Source organism: Chelonia mydas, chromosome 10, assembly GCF_015237465.2.
Source record: "Chelonia mydas isolate rCheMyd1 chromosome 10, rCheMyd1.pri.v2, whole genome shotgun sequence".
In the NCBI taxonomy this organism is placed as follows: domain Eukaryota; kingdom Metazoa; phylum Chordata; order Testudines; family Cheloniidae; genus Chelonia; species Chelonia mydas.
In genome coordinates this window covers 58,478,200-58,504,566 of record NC_051250.2, presented here as the reverse complement: position 1 = coordinate 58,504,566, position 26,367 = coordinate 58,478,200, and the positions used below count along the sequence as shown (strand labels likewise).

General features: G+C 37.8%; 1 protein-coding gene and 1 long non-coding RNA gene across 14 annotated transcripts in view; one reads left to right on the top strand and one right to left on the bottom strand.

Annotated features, from left to right (window-relative positions):
- The window catches only part of ZNF280D (zinc finger protein 280D), an 84,497-nt gene that overhangs the window by 32,111 nt on the left and 26,019 nt on the right, over nt 1-26,367 (bottom strand). For 8 of the 13 annotated variants that reach the window (XR_006284630.1, XM_043524658.1, XM_043524657.1 and 5 more), the window contains 6 exons: nt 18,937-19,002; nt 18,463-18,833; nt 12,595-12,712; nt 7,374-7,541; nt 5,584-5,693; nt 3,766-3,995 (listed from right to left, as the gene is read on the bottom strand). Coding sequence is in view for 12 of the 13 variants with exons in the window: in XM_043524658.1 (XP_043380593.1) it covers nt 3,766-3,995; nt 5,584-5,693; nt 7,374-7,541; nt 12,595-12,712; nt 18,463-18,833; nt 18,937-19,002 (1,063 nt within the window). In the remaining variant the exon portion in view is untranslated. Of the gene's footprint in view, nt 1-3,765; nt 3,996-5,583; nt 5,694-7,373; nt 7,542-12,594; nt 12,713-18,462; nt 18,834-18,936; nt 19,003-20,516; nt 20,575-26,367 lie in introns of those variants that run through there. The other 5 variants (XM_043524652.1, XM_027818787.3, XM_037911837.2 and 2 more) reach the window with 3 other exon arrangements.
- LOC122462215 lies at nt 3,881-12,334 on the top strand. The gene is made up of 3 exons (XR_006284633.1): nt 3,881-4,018; nt 7,156-7,163; nt 12,324-12,334. It is a non-coding gene; the product is annotated as an uncharacterized LOC122462215 (long non-coding RNA).

Sequence of the window (26,367 nt, the reverse complement as noted above, 5' to 3'; positions counted from 1 at the left end):
AATAGGAGCACTTTTCAAGTGAATTGTAATGAGACTTATGGTTCTTATGATTTCTAAATTGTCAAAAATTTCATAAATGGAAGATACAAATAAAAAACAACCACCACCTTTCAACAGATTAACCGAAAGACATCCTGAACGTTGAATGAAAAACACACTATTATCTCAAATATACTCTGCAGTATAGGGAATCTATAGTATTGTGTCATATTTGATTATGGTCATGCCAGACTATGTCAGAGGGACAACGTGGGTGAGGTGATATTTTTATTGGACCAACTTCTGTTGGCGAGAGAAACATACTTTCAAGCTTACACAGAACTCTTCTTCAGGTCACCTTCAGGTATGGGGACCTGACAGTGACCTGAAAAAGAGCTCTTTGTCAGCTTGAAAGCATGTGTCTCTCATCAACAGAAGTTGGTGCAATAAAAAAAATATTACCTCACCTACCTTGTCTCTCTAATATCTTGGTACCAATACAACAACAACACTGCATATAACGATATGTAGGATGCTTTCCAAATTTCAAGAAAGGACAGTCCCTGATACAAAGATCTTATAATCTAATGAAAGGGAAACAAATAAAACAAAATAAACAATCTTTACACAAGTCAACTCAATTCATTCCAAGCAGCATAGCAGAAGTGGGTTTTAAAGACTGACTGAAACACGGACAGAGCAGGGGCCCTGCACAGGAGCACAGGGAGATTATACCTTATATAAGGGACACCCTCCCCACAAGCATATTGTAGGAGTCATGTCCCTGAGTATGCTGCCATGAAACCTTCTGGAGTAATGGAGGGGCCATGTGCATGCCCCTAAAAGCCCACATTCCACAAACCAAAAAGTAAAAGTCATTCAACAGAACCATCCCATCCCCCTGAATTCGTCTCTACTTTCAGGAGCTTTATTTAGAGATCAGCTTTAAAGTACAGGGAGGAGGGTTGGTATGTTACTGTTTGTACATACAGTAGAATCTCAGAGTTATGAACACCAGAATGACCAGTCAATCACACACCTCATTTGGAACCAGAAGTACACAATCAGGCAACAGCAGAGACACCCCTACCTCCCCTCCCGAAAAAAAGCAAATACAATACAATACTGTGTTAAACGTAAACTACTAAAAAAAGGAGGGGAGCAGTATTTTTCTTTTGCATAGTAAAGCTTGAAAGCTGAATTAAGTCAATGTTCAGTTGTAAACTTTTGAAAGAACAATAAAGTTTGTTCAGAGTTAGGAACAGTCCGGTCAGTTCTACAGAGTGATCTAGATCACTTCGTAAAGTGGTCTCACTTGAACAATCTGTCTTTTAATACAGCCAAATGCAAGGTCACATCTATAAACAAAAAAATGTAGTTCACACTTGCAGATAGGGGGACTGTATTTTGGAAAGCCTGTTTCTGAAAAATCATCATGATACATAACCAATTGAACATGAACTCCCAGTGTGATGCAGTTAAGACCACTAACAAGATCCTTGGATGTATATGCAGGGGAATATTGAGTAGAAATAGGTAGGTGATATTACTACTGGATAACACTTGCATGAGCCCATTACTGAAATATTGCATCTAGCTCTGGTCCACACTTGAAAATGGATGTTGACAAGATGGAAAGGACTCAGAAAAGAGCTACAAGAACGATTCAAGGTGTGGAAAACCTGTATTACAGTAAGAGATGAAAGAAGCTCAATCTATGTAGTTTATCCAAGAAAAGGTTAAGACATGACTTGATTATAGTCTATACAAGGGGAGAAGATTTCTGACACTACAATGCTCTTTAATCTAGCAGATAAAGGCATAACAAGATCCCATGGCTGGAAACGTAAAACAGATAAATTCTGATTAGATAGTAAAATGCAAATTTTTACAGTGAGAATTGTTAACCTTTGGAAAAGCTTGCTATGGATGTGGCAGACCCACATGTTTAATGATGGCACCAGCATGCTCTGAAACAGAGATTCCCTTCATACCAATGGCTCATCCACAAAGTGGTAAGAGGAAAACAGTTCTCGAGAAAATTTCTCAGGCACCAATCCAACAGATCCTACAGGAGAGTAGCTGGGGCACAACATTAATGTCATCGGATATCATGTCCACCAGAGTCTGCAGAAGGTGAAGGTTTCTGGTGCTTTAGCTACGCAACTTCAGGAAATTAGCTGCATTTTTGACCAACTAGAGAGTCAATGTCAAGGCAGCACTCTTTAGACCTGTACAATAGTAATACAAATAACAAGGCGGCTTGATGGTGGTTCAGGCACTAGGTCATATAAATCAATTATTAAAACAGAAAATTTAATAAGGCATAATGAAGGGTTACAGGACAGAGTCAACAAGAGAATACTGGCAACTTCTGACTAACATGAATCAAGAGATAATAAGGAGAGTAGCAGTCAGCAACAGAGGTGAGTTGACAGTGACAGGATACTTGCTTGACTGATCGGAATGACAACTAGGAAGAGTCTAGAAAGGCCTGAATACTGGTGATTGGAGGGCACAGCTACCAGTACCTCTGAGGACCAAGTAACTTTGAGAGCTAAGGGAATGTTAGACTGTTTCATGCTAAAAGCACAAGCCCCAAGAAGAGGAATCCATAAGCTAGTATATCTTTGTAAGAGACCCAATATGTTCACTTAAAAGAAAATAAGCTACTAAAATATTTTGTCACCCATTAGTATGTCAAATACTATAAATCAACTAAACAAAGTATTAAATATTGTACACTAACAATATCTTTTTAAAATGAAAATATTCTTATATGTAATACTACTACTTATAGACTATTTCCAAGATGAGCTAAAAGAGAAGCTCTTATTTTTATAGCAAAACTATTATGCACAGAAAAAGACAAACAACTTTCTTCAACCCACATCAAATACTGTTTACAGTTTTTAAAGATAAATGAAAGGAAGGAAATGCCATAGCCAACAGCAACTACCAAATCATGAGAGCAAACCCTTTGAAGGTCTGACAGCATACAATATTTTCCAGGGGCTTAAAAGATAAATTACTTGTAGTTGTATTTGTGACTTAGTTTTTAAGTGTGTGTAATAGCAATTTTAATGCCTGCAATTATAAGAACCTTTTGTTTTATTTAACGATATGGGTTTAATGTTATCACAAGCCTGTTCATTTTAAACTTGCAGACTGTGCCCTTTGAAGGCCCAGTCCATTTTTCAGTTTTACATTCTGCTACATCAGCTTCCCTTACAGGCGTCTTATGAAAAAGAACTACGACCTTAACTGCCAAAGCAATTGTGATACAGATTGGCCTACCTACTGAAACAGCTTATGAAAGCTTTTTGTTGCATTTGAAAGTAAAGTTATTCCATCAAAAGAACAGTTTTAAAACTGGTTACACCACTACCAATTACTCATCATGGACCCCTAAAGGGAATTATACTGAAATCTACTGTTAATGTCATCAATCTGGAGGGCAAATTGTAAAAAGGTAATATATGTTGCTCTTTCAACTTCCATACTACCACAACCAGACTCATTAAAGCATACAATACTCTTTATCTTGGAGGTATTAAAATTAGCCATTCTAATTTGTACAAAATTTAAGTTCCAAACATACGCATGGAGTGAAAAATGAATTCAGTTTTACTTTACACTGAAGTAACTGTATAGCATTCATTTTCAAGTCATATACATAAAATGCATCATTACATTCCAGATACAATTGTGACTGCATGACTTTTAATTTTGTTTTTGTTACTAATGTGTAGTATCTAGCAGTTACAGAAGTGAATGTTTAGATACCTTATGTTATTTTTAAGAACTTTCAAACAGCTGAAGCACTTAAAAGTTGTATGAGTCTTCTGTTCCTGTTGTACCCGCTGGACATCACCTTCATGCTTTCCATAATAAAAGTCATTAACTAACATGATCAGTTTTCCTTTCTCAGATTCAGCAGTCTTTCTTGGTGTATTTGAACATTCTGTTTTGGACGTTCCCACAAAGAAGTTATTTACCATATCTGGACAACAATACTGAAAAAGAGACACACGTCTAAGTTACCAAATTGCACTAAAAATGCTAGCCTTGCTATACCTGCATTTCTATTTCCATTACTTTGGGAGATGGTCTCACTTTGCTCTTACCTATGTCTATTCTGGATGGTATCTGCTCTTGTGTTATTGCAAATACAAAAATATATAAGGATAGGATTTAGACAATTAAACACCGAGTATTTTAACATTCTGACAAAGGGTTTTTTCTTTTATGTTAATATGACTACCATAAATCACAAGGCAGAATTATTACCTCGTTTTATATGTTGATTAAAAAAATATTCTGAAATGTACAGCACAATTCAGATTTATCCAATCTTCATTTTATTAACTAGGAAACTATTCTCCCTCCTAACATTAAATTTAAGCTGAGTAAAACAGATGCTTTGTTAAACAAAATATTAGTTAGCATGAGTTTGTTGACAACTATGAAGAAAGCTGTATTTACTGTTTTTAAACTTGATTGTCTCCTAAAAATATCTGTATATATAAAACACTAATGTGATGAATTGATTAGAGCAGATAATTGATAATAAAGACATCAGTATTCTTTCCATAGTCTAAATTCATTCATGGAGCTGGGAAAGTCATCTACCATCCATGGCCTCTGCTTCCCTATCTAAAACAGATATAATGTTTACACATCTAACAGTAGTATTGCAAAACAATGTTTAGAAAGAACTTTTGAGTTCCTCAGATAGAAGGCGCTATATTGCTGTCCACCAGTAAACAAAACTGGAATGCTTCAGAGGCCAACTTTTGCTAAACAATATGCCTTGCTGCATAGTACTAACTTCTCTGACCCCAGTTTGTGATAAGCTCATTTACTGCTGTAGGTGAAATGACAGTCCTTGACATATTTATCCCACTAGGTTAACTAAAGATGTATTTTATTCATAAAAATGTGTAAGTCAATAAAACCAAACAAACCCACTTTCCTCAACAGTACCTTTCAGCACTAAATTCTCCAAATGAACTTTACTTTTCTCTAACAAAATGATCACGAATGGATCAAAATTGAAAAGGTGCAATTGAGTATGTATACATTTCTGAGAGGAGGAGCGGAAAAGAGTAATTTTCTCTCCTTTGTAAACAGCATTTTTTTTTTTTTTGGCACTGTTTCTGGCCCATGAAGGAGGTCATATTTTGCCTGTACAAACAGTAATTTGTAGGCATTTAGGGTTAAATTCTTCAAGAGCCTCAACTCCTACTGCATGGGAGTTGAGGATCTCAACACTATACATGAGGTGCTAAGACCCTCACGGAACTGGGCTACACATTATGAGGTTTTTATTTTCACATGACTAAGCAAGTGTGCACCTTTCAAAAGGTACGGGAACAATGAAAAAACAGGTGAAAATTAATCTCATTTTGTTAATTTCTTTTTCATTCTTCTTTGCTCATGGGTGTGAAAAACATGCAGCACCTCACAGAACTGGGTCCATGGTGAAAATATCCAGAGTGCAGAATATCTGTAACTTGTCATAAAAATGTGGTCCTTGTTTTACAACTTTGCTTAATCCCAAAATGTTTATAATTACTTTTCACAAATACAAAAAACTTTTACCTTCATGTGATTTTTTAAAGGATCCATAAGATTGAAGTGAATATTGCATTTTGGACAAGCTCGTGGAAAAGGTGCTCCATTTTTAACATTGTTTGATGTAATATTAGTACCTGTAAAATGTGAAGTGTACATTAGGACTCCAAATCCACAGTCCATCACAACAGTAAATTATGACAAAACCTCTTAGAACCTCTTAGAAGTCCATGGCAATGGTGGCTGTAATTAAAGATTAATTCCAACCACCATTAAAATTACCCTCTCTTTTTGGTGACAACTTGCACACAGTATTACTGTATGTCCAGAAATACTCTAAGAGTGGAAGAGATAACAAGAGATAGATGATCTACCTATCTAAGGTCTTTATGCAGAGCTACTGCAGTGATTTTAAGAGCACAATAGCCCTGAAGTTAATATTTATTTTCTCTCTCCATTAATCTGGGCACAGTGTAGCACTTCGAAATTTTTGTTTTCATTTTGCGAGCATCAATTCTTGGAGGAATGTATGTATTTTACACCATGATCTCAGCATCAACAGGACAGGATTTACCACTTCTGGAAAGGAGTTTCATCACTTGGCTATAGTGATGAGAGTACTGTTCCCTCTGCCTGGTAGTTGGAACCTAAGCCTATTCAGCTGCATCATTTGTGCTGACCTAAGATGTCTTTGAGGTTCATGGAGAATAAATGGGTATCTCAGGCACCTAGCCCCCCATTCATGAGAGAATAGTGTTTTCTCTTATTAACATAAAAATTGTTTGCCACCTGCTAATCAGTTTGTATTTAAATGTTGGAATAGCTCATCTTTAGTGACAATTGCTTATATCTGGGCTTAAGCTCTCTTGGAGCTACCAAAATCAGAGCCAGCTGCCTCTGTAGATGAAGTTCTCTCTTTGGCATACAGTCCTATCTAGGTAAGCAGTTTAGATAAAAGGAGGAATAAACACAGGAGAGGGTTTTTTTTTTTTAAAAGAATACATATGAACTATTTGAGGTCAACTATAATCTGCCAGACTATGACCAAAAGTCACAACGGTCAACACACCACCTTATAAGAAGAACTGGGTAACATTATTCATTTTGGGAGGTGGAGGGGAGGCAAAAAATGAAGAATGGGGTCAACAAACATTTCATAAACTCACGTAGGTTTTGCCGAATTGTTTCAATGAACATGCTAATTTAAACACAACTAGAATTCATCTCCTTTTGTAGGGAGGGAGAGGCCTATCAGAGCGCAAAAAAAGAAGCTATTTCAAACTAAATCAACAAAATTGCTATAAAGGATTTTTTCTTGGGGGAGGGGATTTCTGCAGCTGCAGCTCCAAACAGGAAATTCTGCACTCAGAGAATCTTTGCAATCTTGGTTAATCTTTGAAAAAGGTACTAATTTGCTACTCAGTTCTTTATATATAGATTCTAAGGTAAGGTGATTTAACTCTGGGCCACTGAACTCTAAATATTCATATCTTCACAACTACTGAACCAGTTAACTTTATTCTTGGCTTGCTTTATAGACATCAATGAGACTCAAAACAAGCCAAGTCTGAAGACTAAATATACTGTAACATTTGTAAGACTCCAGTGTGTATTATATAGAGTATTAGAAAAATACCTTCTTATATAAAATGAGAACATCTTTTACGGCATATGCACAAGGGGCAGGCAGAGCTGTTGAGTTAACTCTGCCTTAACTTCTGAGTGTTGATCGTTCAACTTTAACATTGCATTAGTGCTAGCTTTTTCCATGGAACAGATACATGGATTTAACAGCTAGACCATTTAATCTACCCTACCTTTTGAAGAAACATTTTGTGATGGTGTTACTGTTGGAGATTTAACTGAAGGTGATACAGTTGAATTGCTTCCAGCACCAACCTCATTAGGCTTGGCCTTTTTTGGAGTAACACTGTTGGCTTCAGAAGTAGCTGGACGCTTAGACACAAAACCACTCTCATTCAGACCTATAGCGGTTTAAATTAAAGAACCTCAGTTTTTTCATAGTATATTACCAATCTCTTACTGATAACTACTTTATAATGGACAAACAAGTCTAAACAAATAATAGTTATTAAAATCTCTCTACCCAATAAGCTGTTTATAAGTTAGAAAAATTATGTTTGGTTGAGTCAGCCATCAATACTTTGAAGTCAATGTGGTGTGAATGAGTAAGAAAATAGACTGAAGCCCCCTCATTTAAGACACCTCATATATTTGTTGCAGCCTACCTAAAGAACCTGCCTGGTCTTTCTGATCCCTCTTCATCTAGCACAGGCCTAATTTGCATGCCTAACCACAGATGGGTATAGCATTAGTCACTGCAATGCATACCATTTGGAAGTGCCTTTTCATTCTTCTCTTCAACAGAATCTCTCTCTCATCCCATGTTTTCCTCCCTTGCCTATAAAAATACTAAATATCAAAAGCAACTTTCAAATACATGTAGATCAATGGCCTGATTAAGTCCATTAGAAAAGCCGTGTGTCTTTTTTCCAGTGCCAAGTTGCCCTAAAGCCAGCATATCTGGCACTGGAAGATTTCCCCTTCATAGGAGAATCATCCACTATCATCCACTCAACGCAGTGGTGAAACTAGGAAATAGAAGGCATGGTGGGGGAATCCCTACCTGCCAGTAGTGTGTTCCTGGCTGCCAGGACAGTTCCTGAGGACCACTGGGAACTACAATAAATTAGACACCAGCTTTCAGACTGCTACAGTCTATACTGGGGACTGGACCAACAATAGAAACACTCCTGAAGTGGGCATGCAGGGTGAGAACAGAAAATAGGTCCTGTGCACTCCCTTCTCCACTCTCCAGCTGCATTAGCACTTCTTGGGTAGAACTGAGAATCTGTCCTCTAATCTTTCCTTACAAACAACGAAAGGACAGCCGATCTCATGTAGAATTGTTAAAGCGCTCACTTTTTCACAAAAAATGAAACTAGGACTTCACATGGCGACACCCACCTAAACTGCAATTTTGACTCACATTCATCACCACTTATACAAGAAGAGACCCGCTGCTGTAATAACTAGTTTTGTTAAAGCTATTGTGACTGTTGTGTGGATGCCAGTACAAAAATTGTATGTAGTATTGTTGTAGCCATGTCAGCCCCAGGATATTACAGAGACACGGTGGATCCAATATCTTCTATTGGACCGGCTTCTGTTGGTGAGGGAAAGAAACTATTGAGCTTACTTCAGCTCTTCAGGCCTGAAAAACGGTCTTCTTCACCACCAGAAGTTGGACCAATGAAAGATATTACCTCACCACCTTGTCTCTCCAATACAAAGAGCCTAATGCCTATTGAAACTGCCTTCATTATGCCCCATGTAAATGAGAATGTACTTAACTTTCAACTCAGACTTTTATACTTCACCAGCTTAAAAAGCTGTTTTGCAGTCATACTTTCTAATGATTCAAACCCAGTCAATTACTGAAGTGAACATGTTAAACATTCATTTTCCATTCAGTTTATGCAACTTTTGCCCAAGGTAATTAAAAACTGCTAAATCAGATCTGGGCTACTCATTGGGTATTATCTTTCTTTTAGTGCTTTTGTTTACTTATATATGCACTGCTAAGTGCGTGAGCTGCTTGCTGGGGCTTCCGTGCGTTGACTAGCAATGGCTGTTGTAGAGCTGGTACCAAATTTGTCGTCTTCTGTACCACTGAATTTACTTGTGCAATGGGCCTGTTAACAACAATGGATGCTGTTCTTGTAGATGTGACCATTAGATGTATTTGTATAATTGGCTATGCAGGTTGAACTGACTGAGTGGAACCTCCTATAAAATACCAATTTTTTCAAAGTCATGTGTGTCAGAGGAAAATCAAGTTTTAATGTAATTTGTAATATTTCCTACCAATAAGGAATTATAAAAAAACCTTCTGATTTGTTCCAAGAAAAATAGACACCATTAAGAATTCTATATTCTCACATGGTTGCATGCAACTCCAATTATGTTCCTAGGAGTCACACAAACAGTAGGAGAGTACATATGCTCAAATTAGCATGGGATTGTTTTCTGTGGTGCTACATTGTAAGAGTCAAGTTAATTCTATTAAGTTGTCTCTTTTAGAATAGCCACTCTAAGAGTAGGAGAACTTGTTTACAATAATAGATAAGAACAGCATTCAAATGCACATTGAAGAACAGCTGCAGTTATACTGTGAAAAATACTATTTTAAACAAAGAAATTCCAAACACTGTGTAATAATCAGTAAAACTGGTTGCCAATCTGAAAACTAGGAAATTTGATAGGACAATCACCAATTTACATGGTCTCAACCTTGCAAACACTGACAAACATGCTTAACTTTTATTTCTATGAGACAACTCATAGTAGTAAAGTTAAGCACATTCATAAGAGATTGCAGGATGGGGACATAGGTCTGGCTTTAGGAGACCACTTAAGCACATAAGTCCCACTGAAGTCTGTGCTCAAAGTTAAGCATGTGCTCAAGTGCTTTTCTGAATTGGAGAACAAAGCAGTTAGAGGTAATTACTAAGAGGCTTGTGAAATCTGAATCATCAATAGTCACCTGAGCAGGATAGCTACTCACTGTTTGATAATAAATACATATATTGGTGCAACACTTCTCACCCATAGCCCAATCCTCCTCTCAGACCAATTTACATTGGTAAAATTCAAATGACTACAATGAGTTGCAATTTACACCAGTGTGAAAGAAGACTCAGGCCTACAGTTTTTATTTTGGGCTACAGATTTTTAACTTTAAAAAATAACACTTCAGAAAGAATCACACCACCTGCTTTTAACAGGTATGTATAAGTATTTACTTTTGGCTATACCAAGATTTTCTATTTTAGCCAAAATATTAATTTTCAGCACTTGTTACCATGAACGATTCTAACTTGAGTTTCCCAGTATTCAATTCTGTAAATAATACAAGCAATACTAAATTTAAAAAAAAAAAAAAATTCAAAGTGCCCTTATTATTAACAAGTGGAAAGTATTTACTCCCTTTCCCCCACACACATAATAGATTAAAACAATCTGTACACAAAATTATTTTAAGCTTGTTCTGGGTCTTGAACAATTTACAATCAGTAAATTGTCTCCCTGTAACTGATTTTTGTTTAATTATCTAAGATTATTTCCGATAAAGGTGAATGTTAATAATTCTTATGAATTAACATGAAAACTCCTGATATTTCCTGATAAGTCCTCGGTGTACTTGATTTTAACTATGTTTTCTAAAAACGTGAGTCAGGATTTTTCCAGAATTCTTGGCAAACAGGCAGGCTTGAATGCTAAAAACTTCCTGCTGCCTTTCCCTCACTTGCATTAAAGGTTTTGGTGTTGTGGAGCTCACATGTGATATGAAACTGAACACCTATTTGTGTTGGCTCTCAGGTCCTTACTACCGCACACACGGTTCTCAATTTAGTCAACCCAGCTCAGTCCTACTTTTGCTTACTAGCTCAATAAGTATTCCTCTCAGCCTATCAATTTCCTTTGCCTGTTCCTTAATTTTCTCCAGCAGGCTTTCCTTGCTACATTTTATTTCACTCTATTACACTCTCCTTCTGTTTCTAAAAGGGGCAAAAAGCAGTTTTGTTCTCAATAATTTAAATAAGCAATGTTAAGTTCTTCTTTTAATTTTTAAATCCAACACAGACCACACACCTACTTACATACCTAGTATGAACTGCATGACACCTCAATTCACAGTCATTTAAGGGCTCAGTCCTTGAAGGTGCAGAGCACTCTGGCTCCAATCCAGCAAAGCACATAGGCATGCGCGTAACTTTTCAGTTTCCCACTGACGTCAATGAAACTGCTCAAGTGCTTAAAGTTAAGCACCTGCTTAAGAGCTTTGCTGGATAAGACTACAATGCTGAACACTTGATAAAGTAGGTAAGTGCCTGATCTTGCCAAGAGCTACTTCAGCCACCTTCACCCCAGCTAGAATAAGTCACAGAAAAAGGGAGGGGTAGAAGTGGAGAAGACTATACCAATAAGCGTGTGTGGATAACTACTGGAAAAACCACACCCTTCACTCATTTGGGAACAGATGGAGGATGAGCGAGAGAGTGCCCCATTTAAAGTTTTATGAAACTACCACCTCCCCGACAAGAATTGGTTAGATTTTCATCTGACTCCTTCTGCTTCACACAGCACTTCTGTTTTAGTCCTCCATCTTGTAGAAGGATCAAAAAAACTGTTAATTATATTTCATTATAGATTGAATTATAGGCTGACCAACAATTAAGTTTGTCATTCAATTACCACAAAAATGCAATTCTTCATAACTGACACCTGAAGTTTAAATTTACAGCACACACTTATTTATTCTAAAATGTAATTTAACTTTAGATGTTCTAATCAGTATTTCAAATAAATACAATTTTCTTCAGCCAAAATAACAGTTTCTGCAGCTAAAAATAATAATATTTTTTTAAAAAATAAAAAATACGTTAGAGGCTCATGACAAGCATTCTTTCCCCTTCCCAGTTTCTCAGAACAGATCCCTTTGATCTGTCTACTCCAATTGCTATATATAGCAATCAGGAAATGAAGAATGACATCTAGGGAATCCACTGAGCAGACTCAGGAAGTTGTTCCATGGGCTCTCACTGGCTGATTGACAGACACTTTTATTGATGTCATCCAGAGAGAACTGCATATACTGCAAATGAGCCTTTGCCTGCCAAAAAAGTCATTTCAGTGGGTCTGGCAGTAATTTTTTTTTTATATAGACAGACAAAAATCACAAGCACATATTGATTGAGGTCATCGTGTAACATGTGTGAGCTCACAAGAGCAAGACTTTATTGGAAAGTATATTTTAAGTGCAATGGTCCAAATCTTGCTTCGTCACATGGACACTAATACTATTCTTTTACAAACACTAAAACTATCCTGTGTTCTGAAACCTCTATTAAAATTATAACCCAAATATAAAACACTCTATACTTGTATTTCTTTCTTTTTTTTTTTTTTTTTTTTTTTTTTAAAAAGCTTTTACTAACATACACTCACACTCACCTGTCATAGTCACTGCTGCTCCACTCTGGTAGTGAGGAACTCCTGACTTCTGTCTCAAGCCGAACAGTATGCCCGAAGTATTATTTGGTACAGCTTGTGGAGAACTCGCAATATAACCCTGATAAGCCATTTTGAAAAGGAGGGAGGAGGGGAAAATTGGGACTTAATCTTTATAAAGCATTTTGAAATTTGCATACAAAAAAAATCAATATACAAATGCAAGTTACAGTATCATATGCTTGTTTTTTGTAACTACAATTGGATTCAGGTAATTTAAATGCTCACTATGTAAATACTGAAGTTATAATTACCATCTGACAAAATAATAATATAAATTCTTTTAAAACAATTAAAACCTGGTTTGGTTCATCTGTGGTTGATTTATCGTGTGTGTGTGTGTGTGTGTATGTGTGCGCGCCAGAATGGCAAGTTCTGTACGTTTTAGAGCAAGTATGCATACTACTGATTTATTTATCGGAATAAAAACAGAGTTTATTTTACTAGCTGATTTATCCTAAATCTGCTAGTGTTTCTAATTAAGAGGATTTTTTTCTCTAAGCATTTGCCCACTTTCAATTTAAATTCAGAGACTTTACTCATTATTTACGAAGCTAGCTAACTGCATTTTAAAGGATAGAAATCAGAACCCAATGTCAACTCACAGTAAATAGGAACTTCTTAATACAAACAGAGCAAGATCAGTTATTCTGTTTTTTCTAAGTGCCACCTGCTCAAGCATCAATTCAAGCCAAGATTCAGAAGCCATAATCAGTACTTAGGTAAGGCAATTATTTCGTGATAATAAAAGAAGGATCAATATATCATTAATATTTTTATAGTGAGCTACGCAGTAGTGAAGTCAGTTTAGAGAATTCCAGAAAAGAGCTAATTGTCAATGATTAATGAAAACCATGAAAATTTCCAGGTGAAGACAACTCATGACACACATAATTTTAGGGTCTTCTTGCAGCTTTTTCCAGAGCTGAAGTTCTCATTTAAAGTATATGCTTTCCTAGTACCAAATATAACCTTCAAAATAGAAACTGTGTTTGTGGCTGCATATTCAACAACATAAAAACCTACACACCTTAATTCTTCCCAGTGCATTATTTCTGAAGCCAACAATAACCACTGAAATTCTAAATGTCTTCTCAGTTATATACCAGAAGCATTCACAAAGTAAACTGGTCTTAAAATGTTCACAGGGTACCTGCCATGTCACAAGTGCCAATTCATTCAAATGGCCATTCCACACAAAAACTTTATGTAGCATATATGCAATTTCCAGAAGCAGCATAACAAATTAAGAACAACCAGATGATAGAGCTGGGTTCATTTTTAGTTTTAACTTAACGGCAATGTTAAAAAAAAAAAAAAGGCCAAAACCCAAATCCAAGCTTGTCCTCAACTCTTCCCTATCAAGAACTGACTGATTTTATTTCCCTTTCTCAGCATACCAGTTTCATGTAGATACCTAGATGTATTTTTTCCCCTAGCACACAGAGTATTTTTTAAAAAAACAGTTCCTTTAAAAAGAAAAGAAGCCAAAGGCTCAAAGAGCAGAGTCCTAGTTAGCACTGGATTAAAACTGTGGGAGAATACAAGGCAAAATGAGAGCCTGGGTAAGAAGGTTTGCCACAACAAGAAGATCATCTGGAAAAGGCACATGACTTTGGTCCCATCTCTTTCCTCTAGTGACTTGTGCCAGCAGATTTGAACTATGTTGAAGGTATCCACAAATGGATTCTTAGCAAACTGATTTCTCTCCTCTGATGATTTTTCCTCTACTGTGAAAAAATGTGTCCTTGTCACCCATTCCTCCAGCTTACATGATGAAACTGAAAACTTGACAATGATAACTCTGTTTTCCAAGTGACTTCACTATTCATCAAAATATTTCATAGGGTAGACCAGATTTTGATGTAAAGACCTCATGAAACACGTCCCATTCACAGTTGTACCTTTCCATTCACAAGACAACCCTGTAGCAACTATAGGAATTGTTATATTTTTACTACCTATTTATACCACTACATTGATTAAGCCTGCTGAAAAGCAAGTCTACTCTGAAACCTGTAATTAACAGTGCTAGAAACAAATATGACTTGTCTAGTTGAGGCCCCCTCCAGTTTCAAGACAGATTTCAACAGAATGAAAGCACATATCTGTGGGAATCTTTTTTTGTAAATTCCTTCAATGCAGACCCTGAATGACTCAAAGGAAAAACCCCTCAAGTCTTCCTTTCCTCAAACCAACTCCTCATCCAACCTTACCAAATTGAGACTGATCTTTAACAGCAGCTCTGAAAAAAATGAAAGTTATTCTTTTGGTTATGTTAAAAATATTACTAATGATTTGGGATTAGTTTTCAGAGTTCTTTGACCTGTTCATTATCAGCCTAAGCTTCAAGGAGGTGTGGAGGACTGTGCATACTGTCTACACTTGAAAGATGATGGGCCAGATCATGAGCTGATACAATAGCTCCATTGAAGTCTTTTATGTCCTAATACAAATCAACCATCTTAGTATGGTTCTATAGCCAACAAGGCTCTATAGCCACACTTCCAAAATGTTACTGCAGTTAGCACCATTATTTTGGAGAGAATTCAAGATGCTTTTGTGGGGATGAATGGTAGCACATGTACATTTCCCAGCACACAATGAAGTTATCTGGCCAGGGAGAATGTAAAAAGAGGTGAGATGGATATTCCTAGACGCCATGATATCCTCTGAACTGCATGGTAGAATGACAACCTATGAAAACTCCATTTTCAAATGTTCTTTTTGCACAAACTGGTTCAGTCATTTCATATGCAGAATGAATCAATATCTTCCAATGCCTAGGAAGTTACAATCTCTATTGGGTAGATACCTCAAAGCATGCTTTAAACACCAGTTTTATGACCTCAGCGAAAGGTCAGATGCAAGGTTGATATGAGTTCCTGCATCTGCAAATGCAAAGAACAACCACCAGAGTTTAATACATGTTGATGTTTACACTTATAATCCGTGTTTGTCATCTTGAGAACCTGATTTCAGCTAGGATCCCTGGCCACAACTTCTTAAAGTAAGACAATCTCTAGTCAGTGAAGAAACGGGACACACTGATACAAGTTAGTCAGAATATGCCTCTGCCTCATCACTGAGCCTGTTCTCTGACTTGCCCAAGAACTGAAAGGTCTTACTGGAACCAAACCTCCATCTCAAAACTTGACCATGGAGACAGGAAGACTCCCAAAACTAGTGTGCTATGGTTGGCATGTCTTTGAAGGAGATTATTACCCTCCCAACAATCCTTAGGAGTTTGGTCCAGTATACCCATAAATCCCTTATCTCTCAAAGAGTTGGGACTACTGTTGTTAAGTAATTAGCTTTAGCCAATCCATTTTTTCAGCTGTGCCCAAAAGGGGGTCTCACACCAAAAGCAATCTAATTGACAAATTGCTGAGAACTGAAAATTTTGAATCTGGATTCTTCCATAATGAATCTGCAAGGAATTCAACTACCCAACACAAACAGAACACTTTAATTGGTATCCTTGTCTAAAAGAAGACTTTATCCTAGACGGCTAAAGGGGGGGGGGGGGGGAGAGAACAGTAGATTTAGCAAATAATCTTAAGAAGGATACCAAATTTTCACATTTTAAAACGTTGATGCTAGCTACCTGCACTCAGATACTTTAATGGCGTAAACAGATTTCCCATTCAACAGGGGAATCAGTCATTTGTTTTTTACACTGAAAGCGTAGTCCTCTCTCTCGGATTTCTAGTCATATAAGTCTAAGAAAGCTGTGACAACCACAGGTATCTGAATTTGTCTGGAATTTGGTTGCAGTGCCCATTACAATTTTCAGAAGTTGGATGAATGTGCTTCGCTACCTTGCATTTTCTCAGTAAAGTCCAAATTTTTAAAAAGTACTACTTTAAGTATCACCCTGCTCAGACGTCCTAAATTCAGTATATTTGAAGGAATGGTGCTCTTAGACCTGGGTACTAACTACAAATTCTTCGCAAACTGATTTCTCTCCTCTGATGATTTTTCCTCTGCTGTGAAAAAATGTGACCTCTTTATCTCACTCATTGAGAATTTAACCTTCACCACTCAATCTCAGAAAGGTCTGTAGCAGTTTCATCCCTGTAGTTCTATCAATTTGGGGTCCTCTGACTCCTCATGGGGAAGATGGTCTTAGTATCACTCAGGCACACTTCCTCCTTTTCAAAGAAGCAGCCACATTACAAGATATATATACTCACACTGCAACACATAGCTGCAGTGCATTACCGTTCCATCTATATTTTCCTTCTAGGTTTGTTTATTATTAGAGAAAGAAAAATATTGTGGGAAGGGGTGAAAGGCATAAGCAACTATTGCTATGACAGTCCTTTGCAAAGCAACACACAAAAGAGAATTTGCAACAAAAAACTAGAGAAAAAAATGCAGAAAGACTTAAGTGATGCTCTACCAGTAGCAAAACAAACAAAAAGTAAGCTATCAGTAGGGACAACCATTCTGTGGATACACAGAAATCCACAAATTCAGGGATTTAGGATCGCCAACAATTTTCTCACAAAAAAACAACTTTTGTTATTTTGTTTCTCTGAAAATGTGTATGGAACCTTCCCAAGTTTACAATTTCCACTCAATTTTGAGTTTAGTAAATTTATACTAAATTCTCCCTCCCTGCATCTTGAAATAGTATCTAGCAACACATTTTAAGATTAATTCCAACAAGAGACGAAAAAAACAAGTTTACCAAACACTACCACATATCTAGGGCCTGGTCTATACTACAGAGTTAGGTCGACGTAAGACAGCTTACATTAACCTAACCTTCTAAAATGTCACTCCCACTGATGTAACTCACCCACTACATTGACTTAATAACTCCACCCCCATGAGAGGCATAGAATCAATATCGATGTAGTTAGGTTGACGCAGTGTCAGTATAGATGCTGCGTTGCTTACATCGACAGCTGCTGCCTTTCAGAAGCCATCCCACAATGCCCCACACTGACAGTTAAATTGGTGCGAGTCCTCCTGGTGAGGACACACACCACCAAAACAAGGAGCGCAGCGTGAACACAGAAAAGCAATTTAATTACCGCCATGGCTGTACATTGACATAACTTAGGTCATTTGTAGTGTAGACATACCCTAGGTATCACCTTGTTTGCAACTTTTTAAACTGGATGTAAAATAATGGCGCTGCAAACTCTCGCATACATACTGAAGTCTGTTACATACACCCAGGCTACTGGACTACTAATTTGGTCACTCAGGCTATTTTCTCATTTTTCTACTTTTTTGTTCGAAAGCAGTAGTATTAAACATCCACTTCATTAAATTGCAGAATAATATTAAAATGAAAATTTCAAATTAGCATTCCTGTAAGAATAAATTAAACAATGGAAAACATTGCAAAAGTTTTTAAAAAAATATGAGTAATTAATTATTTTTACAATTACAATATATAGAGAATCAAAATTTTACTAAAGCCCAGATCCTGCAAACACTTATGCACATGCAGAACTTTGTACACAAATATACACTGTCCTGAAGACAATGTAATTACTCCTGCGTAAAGTTAACCAGCTGCCAGAGTCTCTGAAAAAGTGAGGCCTTAAGCTTCAAACAAATTGAACAACATCAAACACAGTGTAGTAAAAAGTCTATTTAATACTAAAGTTCCTGAAAGGGAACCTATGTGTCATAACATGTTTAGTAAACTTCTACAAAAACCACAAGGTTCTTTGAAACCAAAATTTAGTGAAGTGATGTGACTATACAATAAGCAATATCCACTTCTTGTACTTCATTAATTTAACTGCAATTAAACCTTAAGCTTTATAAGTTACTATAAGAATTTACCTGATTTAATATTATAGGTTGTGCTGTTACTGTAGCCACTGGCCTCGGTACGGGTTGACCCATTACAGGAATTGTAATATTTTTTGATACTGGCTGTGTTGTTACTGGAACGGTTACAGGTCTGCTAACAGGCTGTGATATTCCAGAATTTGACCGGGGTATCTGCTGAGCTGATAAACATCCAGCAACAGGTCTCTGTAGCGTCTGTGAAGTTCCTGAAACAGTCACTGGTCTAGACAACGGCTGAACGGCTACAGAGCTAGTTGCAGGTCTGGATACAGACTGAAAGACTGGTGAAGCAGTGACAGCACCCGGATTGGATGCAGGAGTTGTATAGTGTTGACTGGCAGGCTTGAACGTAGTAACTGTACCTGTTACACAGAATTCCAGAATAATCATTACATAGTATTACAGTTGGATGGTTCATTAAGTTTTTTTTTTTTTTTAAATTACCATATTAGGACAATGTAGTACCTCTACTAGGTGCACCATTCTGTATCCCCGTTCGTGATGAGCTGAGGTTGACTCTGTTCAATATATCTGTTAAAAGTTACATTTGTGTCTTAATTCCAGTGACAAGTTACAAAAACTGAAGTGAAGTTAAAATAAAAACAAAAATTAAAAGCAGCATTATATGTGAAGGTAGCAAAAGCCAACAGATTTTTTTCAGTTAAAAACTTGAATGCCATTTCTAAAATAAACACCCAATAAAGCAATCTGCATTATCATCCTATTTGTACAAATAAAGATCTTGAGACTCCTGATTTTTCTTCTTGAGAAAGTTAATTCACCAAATCATGTCAAATTTTAGTTCTCTAGAAATGTAGATAGGAAAGCAAAACTCTGCTACATAGAATCCATAAGTGTTTAGCTGTGTAGGTTACGTAGACCATTACACAAAAATTTAATGAAGACAATGGAAACAAATAAGAAAAGTGAATACATTCATAAATTATTTCTTAGAAAAAGTTTCTTGAATTCTGAAAAAACATTCCAAAAAGAGGAAGGAAACTCCCCGCTCCACAACTAATTACTTTGCATTTGGCACTTCAAGACAGATCGGGAGGAATAATTTGAACTACTTATTCTAAATTAACTATCAATTTACGAGAATGATCTGATCATCATTGCGGAGAGCTCAATCTCCAACAGAAGTGAAAAATCCAAAGTAGTATATTAGGCCGTACAAGGAACAAGATGGAGAGTACTACCAAAATATATACCATTATACAAATAAACGGCATACTCTCACCCTGTATACAGTTCAGTTATAGTCACTGCAACTCAAAGTTTGGAGCGGAAATAGAGGGGGTACAAAAACAAGCACTAAAAATTATGAATATGGAAAAAATATTATGAAGAGATTGGAATGATTGGAATCTTTTACCTTAGAGAGTAGATGAATAAAAGGGGGAAATGATAGGAGTATAAAAATAATAAATGGTGTAGAGAAGCTAGATCAGGAACTTCTATTCAATCTCACTTGTAACATAAAGCGACACTGAAAGGTGGCAAATTCAAAACAAAAAAAGAACACTTACACAAAATGCACAAGTAGTGTAAGTTAGTTTCACCATCAAGATATTGAGGCAAAGAATTTAGCAGGATTTATAAAAGATTAGATGTTTATATAACTAACAAGAATATACAGAAGTTAAAACAAAAAAATATTAACTATTAACTTCAGGGCATAAGCCAACCTCTAACTATTGGTAGTTAAAAGAAGCTTTTCCTGGGTGAAAATTATACCTCAGCTGCCTACTGCAGAGTTTCTTCCTCTGAAACAACTGGTACTGCTTACTATTCGAGATAGGTTACTAGACTAGATGGAGCTCTGGTCTGTTTCAGTATAGTAATTCATAAATTTATCATACCAGTACTCCTCTGGATGACATTACCTAAGACAGACAGGCAGGCAGGCAGACAGACAGAAAGAAACCACTTGCTAAAAGAGGATATATAGGCTTCCCCTGCCCACAAAACTAGCACAGCTCACTATATAAGCACCATTTGGGAAAAGGTTAAGGAGGGGGAAAAAATGGTAATTTACTTACAATGTAACTGTTCTTTGAGACATGGTTCATAGGCGTATTCCATTCAGGAAACTATGAGTTTCTCCTCATTTTACCGGGCAATCCCCCGTAAGAAGCATCTGCCACATCGAGTGCCAACTGCACTGAGGTCTTGGCCACCAAGCGGCTTCTGCCAAGAAAGCCCATAACTCCTCCCTTACATCTCCAGGCAGCTTGTCAGTGAACTTAGACATTGCATCCCAGTTTACAAAATCATGTTCTGCTAACAATTCCTGCTGGTTTCCTATGCATATTTGGAGAAAGGAAGCAGCAGATTCATTTGGCTATGATGTAGCCATGGTGGCATGTAAAACAGACTTCGATCTTGAATGGTCCCTTGCATGTCTTCTTTCTTCAGCAAGTGTCCATATGGAAAGGTTTAGCCTTCTTAAATCCCTCAAAATTGCATCTTCCAACCACATTCTTGGTTCTCTACTTTCTTCAACCACAGCTCTATAAAAATTCTGTAAAAGCATACCTGCTTCTGTACTTTGGACATTACCTCATCCCACTGCAGCCATCTTGTTCTCAAAAGGTGCAAAACTACAACTTGCCAGGATCATCTAAATACTTCCTCATTTGTGACAAAAGTCAAACCAACAGATCTTGATACATCGTAACTTTTGACACTGAAAACTGTTATTTCCCCTCCTCCAGTATTTTTAACAGCCATGTTTCTGCTCCACATAACAGAGTTGTCATTACTGGTGTGCTGAACACTTGTATCTTGGGTTGTTACACAGACATCCTGCCGGCCAAAGAGGTTTTTGAAGATGTTGAAATGACGCAGACACAAGACTGATCCTATGTGTAACTCCTTCAGCTATAGAACCTCCTGCTATCAGCCAACTACCAAGATACATAAAACGGTTTACCAATTCAGCATCATTACATGCAGCGTCAGTAGGCCATTCATGTCTGTTTTATCAGAGGTACACACAGCTTTGGTTTTATCATCATTGATCTTAAGTCCCATAGATTCTGCAGTTTTTTGCAGCTCTTCTAGCATTAGCGGCAGTTTGTCAATGGTCTCTCAGGGGGCATGGATCAGCATTCATCTCACACTCCTTGTCAGTACCCGGCCCAAGCCAGGGACACTAATGATCCAACCAGCATACCAAATTCAGTGATGAATCCTGGTCACGTGCCACCTGAGGCAAGTTCCACATACACTAAGAAGAATGGTCTCTGCAAGTAAGATGGTATCATCCACATACTTAAGATCCTCTAAAGATTAATCTTTAAATTTCACTTCACCTACTTTGGGCTCAATCAGCTTTGTCATCAGATAGTCTATTAGAACTATAAACAGATGGTACATGTACCCTGTGGGGTACACAGTGGACTTCCAGGGGATACATCAACACATCTAGATATTTGCCTTGTTTTATAACAGGCTATTAAAAAGCACTAGCAAAATCAGAACTAATATTTCATACAGCCAAAATGAAAAAGTAAGTAATTTTTCCAAAACAGTGTCCGGTAACACTTTTGTATTTTTATGTCTGATTTTGTAAGCAAGTAGTTTTTAAGTGAGGTGAAACTTCGGGTGCACAAGACAAATCAGATCCCTGAAAAGGATACAGTAGTCTGGAAAGAGACTTGAGAACTGCTGCTATAAACTACATAGGTGAGAGAATGCGTACCGGGCATATTCTAGAGTCTAATGAAAACTAGTTTATAATACAAATATTGACCCTCACAGAGGTAAATGTATTGCAATACAGTTCTTCCACCAGGCGTACTAAGTCCTCAGGCACTCCAGACTCATAGCAGTACCCACACTGCTGATTCGTGCACCGAATCAAAAGTAAATGCAAAGTCTATAAATGTGGTATTAAACTTCCTTTCGTTTCTGTAATCATGTTTTCATTAACATTCTGCACAGTGTATATATAAGACAGATTTTAGATCAGCCTGTACAGAATCCACACTGGCTGTCTCTCATTTTTGGGCTGAGACAGTATTTCAGTTGGTTCAGTAGTATAATCATAAACATTTTCTCTGGGACTAAGACCAGTGTTATTCCCTTATAGTTTGAGCAAACTGATCCCTCTCCTTTTTTGCGGGATGATGCAGCCCCTCTTCTAATCTTCTGGAATATGACTGGTTTCCCAAACTTTTAAGACAGTTTTATGAAACTAGTAACCTAAACCCAGGCCACCACTTTTTAGGAGTTCTGATGAAATATTGTCAAGACCAGTTGGTTCACCATTTGGTAAATGTTTGACCATATGCATCACTTCCGCAAGTGTCAATTTCCTGTTTTCTGATGGGTTCTCTTTTGGATTAAGCTGAGTTTACATCTTTGTGGGGATCTGTTCATTAAAATCACAAAAGTGCTAACACCAATGCTTAAGTTGTGCATCAATATCTTGGAAGTATTCTCTGGAGAGAGGAGGAATAATTTTTTCTCCTAAGTCAAGTTTCTTGGATTTTCTCTTTGGGAATTGATTTGAATCTCCCTTGATGCAACCTCTCATTGACAGCACTGACCATGAAGGAGTTTGAGGCAGGGTGGGAACAAAAGTACCCGAAGCCTTGCATCGGAACATGATATAATGTGTCTGTATGCTTGGCTGTTGGTGCCAAGGAGGCTGGTATGTGCCATAAGGTATTTTCTGGTTCCAAAAGAGCCCCATTCAGAAGGAGGGCTACCCTCCCAGGGGCTGCCACCTGAAAAACGGCCAAAACCTATCCTGAAGGACGACCCATCACTCTCACAGATCTTGGGAGACAGGCCAGTCCTTGCTTACAAACAGCCCCCCCAACCTGAAGCAAATACTCACCAGCAACCACACACCACACAACAGAACCACTAACCCAGGAACCTATCCTTGCAACAAAGCCCGTTGCCAACTGTTTCCACATATCTATTCAGGGGACACCATCATAGGGCCTAATCACATCAGCCACACTATCAGAGGCTCCTTCATCTGCGCATCTACCAATGTGATATATGTCATCATGTTCCAGCAATGCCCCTCTGCCATGTACATTGGTTAAACTGGACAGTCTCTACGTAAAAGAATCAATGGATACAAATCAGATGTCAAGAATTATAACATTCAAAAACCTGTTGGAGAACACTTCAATCTCTTTGTTCACTAGCTTATAGACCTAAAAGTGGCAATTCTTCAACAAAAAAACTTCAAAAACAGACTCCAATGAGAGACTGCTGAATTGGAATTAATTTGCAAACTGGATACAATTAACTTACGCTTGAATAAAGACTGGGAGTGCATGGGTCATTACACAAAGTAAAACTATTTCCCCATGTTTATTTCTCACCCCCCCCTCCACTGTTCCTCAGACGTTCTTGTCAACTGCTGGAAATGGCCCACCTTGATCATCACTACAAAAGGTTCCCCCCCTGCCCCACTCTCCTGCTGGTAATAGCTTAGTTTACCTGATCACTCTTGTTACAGTGTGTATGGTAACACCCATTTTTTCATGTTCTCTGTGTATATAAAATCTCCCCACTGTATTTTACACTGCATGCATCCGATGAAGTGAGCTGTGGCTCACGAAAGCTTATGCTCAGATAAATTTGTTAGTCTCTAAGGTGCCACAAATACTCCTTTTCTTTTTGCGGATACAGACTAACACGGCTGCTACTCTGAAACTTCTCTTGGACAAGCTCAGCTTGTATGCTCAACATTGCAGCCATCCTCTTCGATAGGTCCTGATAAGATTGAAAATCCTCTGGAACAGGGGAGGAGGAATCTGAAGTCACTGAGTCCTCTGGAAAGGACAACAAGTTAACCAAGGCCAGTGGGTCCTCTTGCGGTACAACTGGTTCCTCAGTATATGCACATGCTGCCAAAGTAAGTGGCTCCCCATGGTGTTTAGCAAAACAATCTGGTGAACTTCCTCTCCAGCATGCAGATAATTGAAACCTGGAAAACCGTTATAGTGGCTCTTTAGGAATCCTTAGGGTGAGAAGAAGGGTGTAAGTCACAGGTGTGGTTGTATTAACTTCAATGGAACAAAAGGGGCCCAAAGAGTCAAAGGTGTTAACATGACTCGAACTGTGCAAAATTAAACACTGTTCAATAAGTTTCAGGGTTTGGTATAGAGACCTAAGCAGTGCTTAGTACCATTGCAAACACACCATTAAAAACACTTTTAACATTTTATTAAAGGCACAGAAAAGGACAATATTTAAAGCATTTGAAATGTACAGTAATAAATACGGCTTTCATTTTAACAACAGTCGTTGTTTCCCTTAAGTGGAGAGTCTTTTAGAAGGGAAAAAAAACAAAAAAAAAAACCTTGTTCTACAATCTCTTGGATGGTATTAAAGATGGTAATAACTGTCCTTTTTGAGGAAAAGTGAAGAAATTAGCCAAGATGGGCTGGAGCTGTTGTTGTTAAAGTCAAATACCTTTTCCTAGAAGACAAAACAAGACAAAATACAAAAAGGGGAGAGAAAGTACAGCAAAGATAGAAAAAACAGCTTCCGTCTCTGATGTTGGCTTTTAATTTGCAACCTCACTGCTGGAAAAAAACAGTGAGAGTACATGGTCTTATTAGCCACTCTGAGACCTGGCAAACTTGTGACAGCATCGGGCAGTTTAGGGCACTGCATTTCTAGTCACAGACTTACAGCAATGTTGCAAAATATACAACCTTGGCTGGCTAAGCCAGACTCTTATTAGACAGAAGGAAAGAGGAGACAGAGAAGTGAAGAAATAAGGTGAGGAAGGAAAAGGACACATCAGGCGAAGAGAGGAGAGAAAGTGTCACATTCCAGATGGTGGTTGGGATTCAGTCGGAGCTGGTAGCAGAGGAGATGTCATCTGCATCCCTTTTCTCTAGCCTGGTCAGGACATCTCCCAGAATCAGGATGAAGAAGGTCCTTGGGTCCCAGGAGATGGTGAGGGTAGCAGCCATGATCGTGAAGCTCGGTCCTGTAGCCAAATTTTCTCCCAAAGTCTCTTAAGGACCCCAAGGAGTAGTAGAAAGTGGAATAGCCCATCCCCTCCTTATTTTGTCCACCAGTTAGGCCTAATATCTGACATACCAATTTTGGTTCATTGATTTCTGGTTCCAAACTTCGTTTAATAAGCATGATCTTAACACAATTCTTGAGTTATGTCAAAAGACCTTTTGTTTGGACTAATTCAGTCTCTCTCACACACACACACCCCTTTTTTTACCAAATATTTGTGGTTACAGCTTATTGTGACATTTTATTAACTTACAATCACTTTTTACAGATGAACCCACAATTAAGGCAAATTTGTAGGCCCAGTTACAACCAGGCCCAATTATTTACAGCAGCCAATAGGAAGTAGGCCAAGATGAGCTATCTTTGCTCTATGAACAGTCCCATTCTTGGTACAATGCTCTCCTTCGGTAGGTGGTCTAGAAGGCTTGCTAGACTGACCAAACCTCAGAGGGAACAGTGACATGGAAGAAGACTCCAAACCCAACTGCAAGGAGCTATCTGAATAGTCAGCAGAAACTGGGGGTTCCAATCCTAAAGAGGCCACTAGGCACCTTTATTTATCTGTGGCCCATTGGAAAGAAGTCAATATCAGTGCTGATGCCAGCATAGTAGTCAATACGGCAAACATGCCCCAAGATGTGAAGAGAATCACATGGAGTCTTCGTATGAGGAAAGACCTTGCTGCTGCTGCTGAAGTGCAAGTTGTGGTTGATGCCCAGTCTGAGGGCTACCCCAGTACTAAACCCAGGTGAGAAGATACACACTTGTGCAGAGGCTGAAAAACATACCAGTACTGACATGGATTGCGTCAATGCCTATCACATCTTCGCGGTTTCTCTTAGTATCAACACTGGCACCACTAACAGCCGGTGTTCTGAA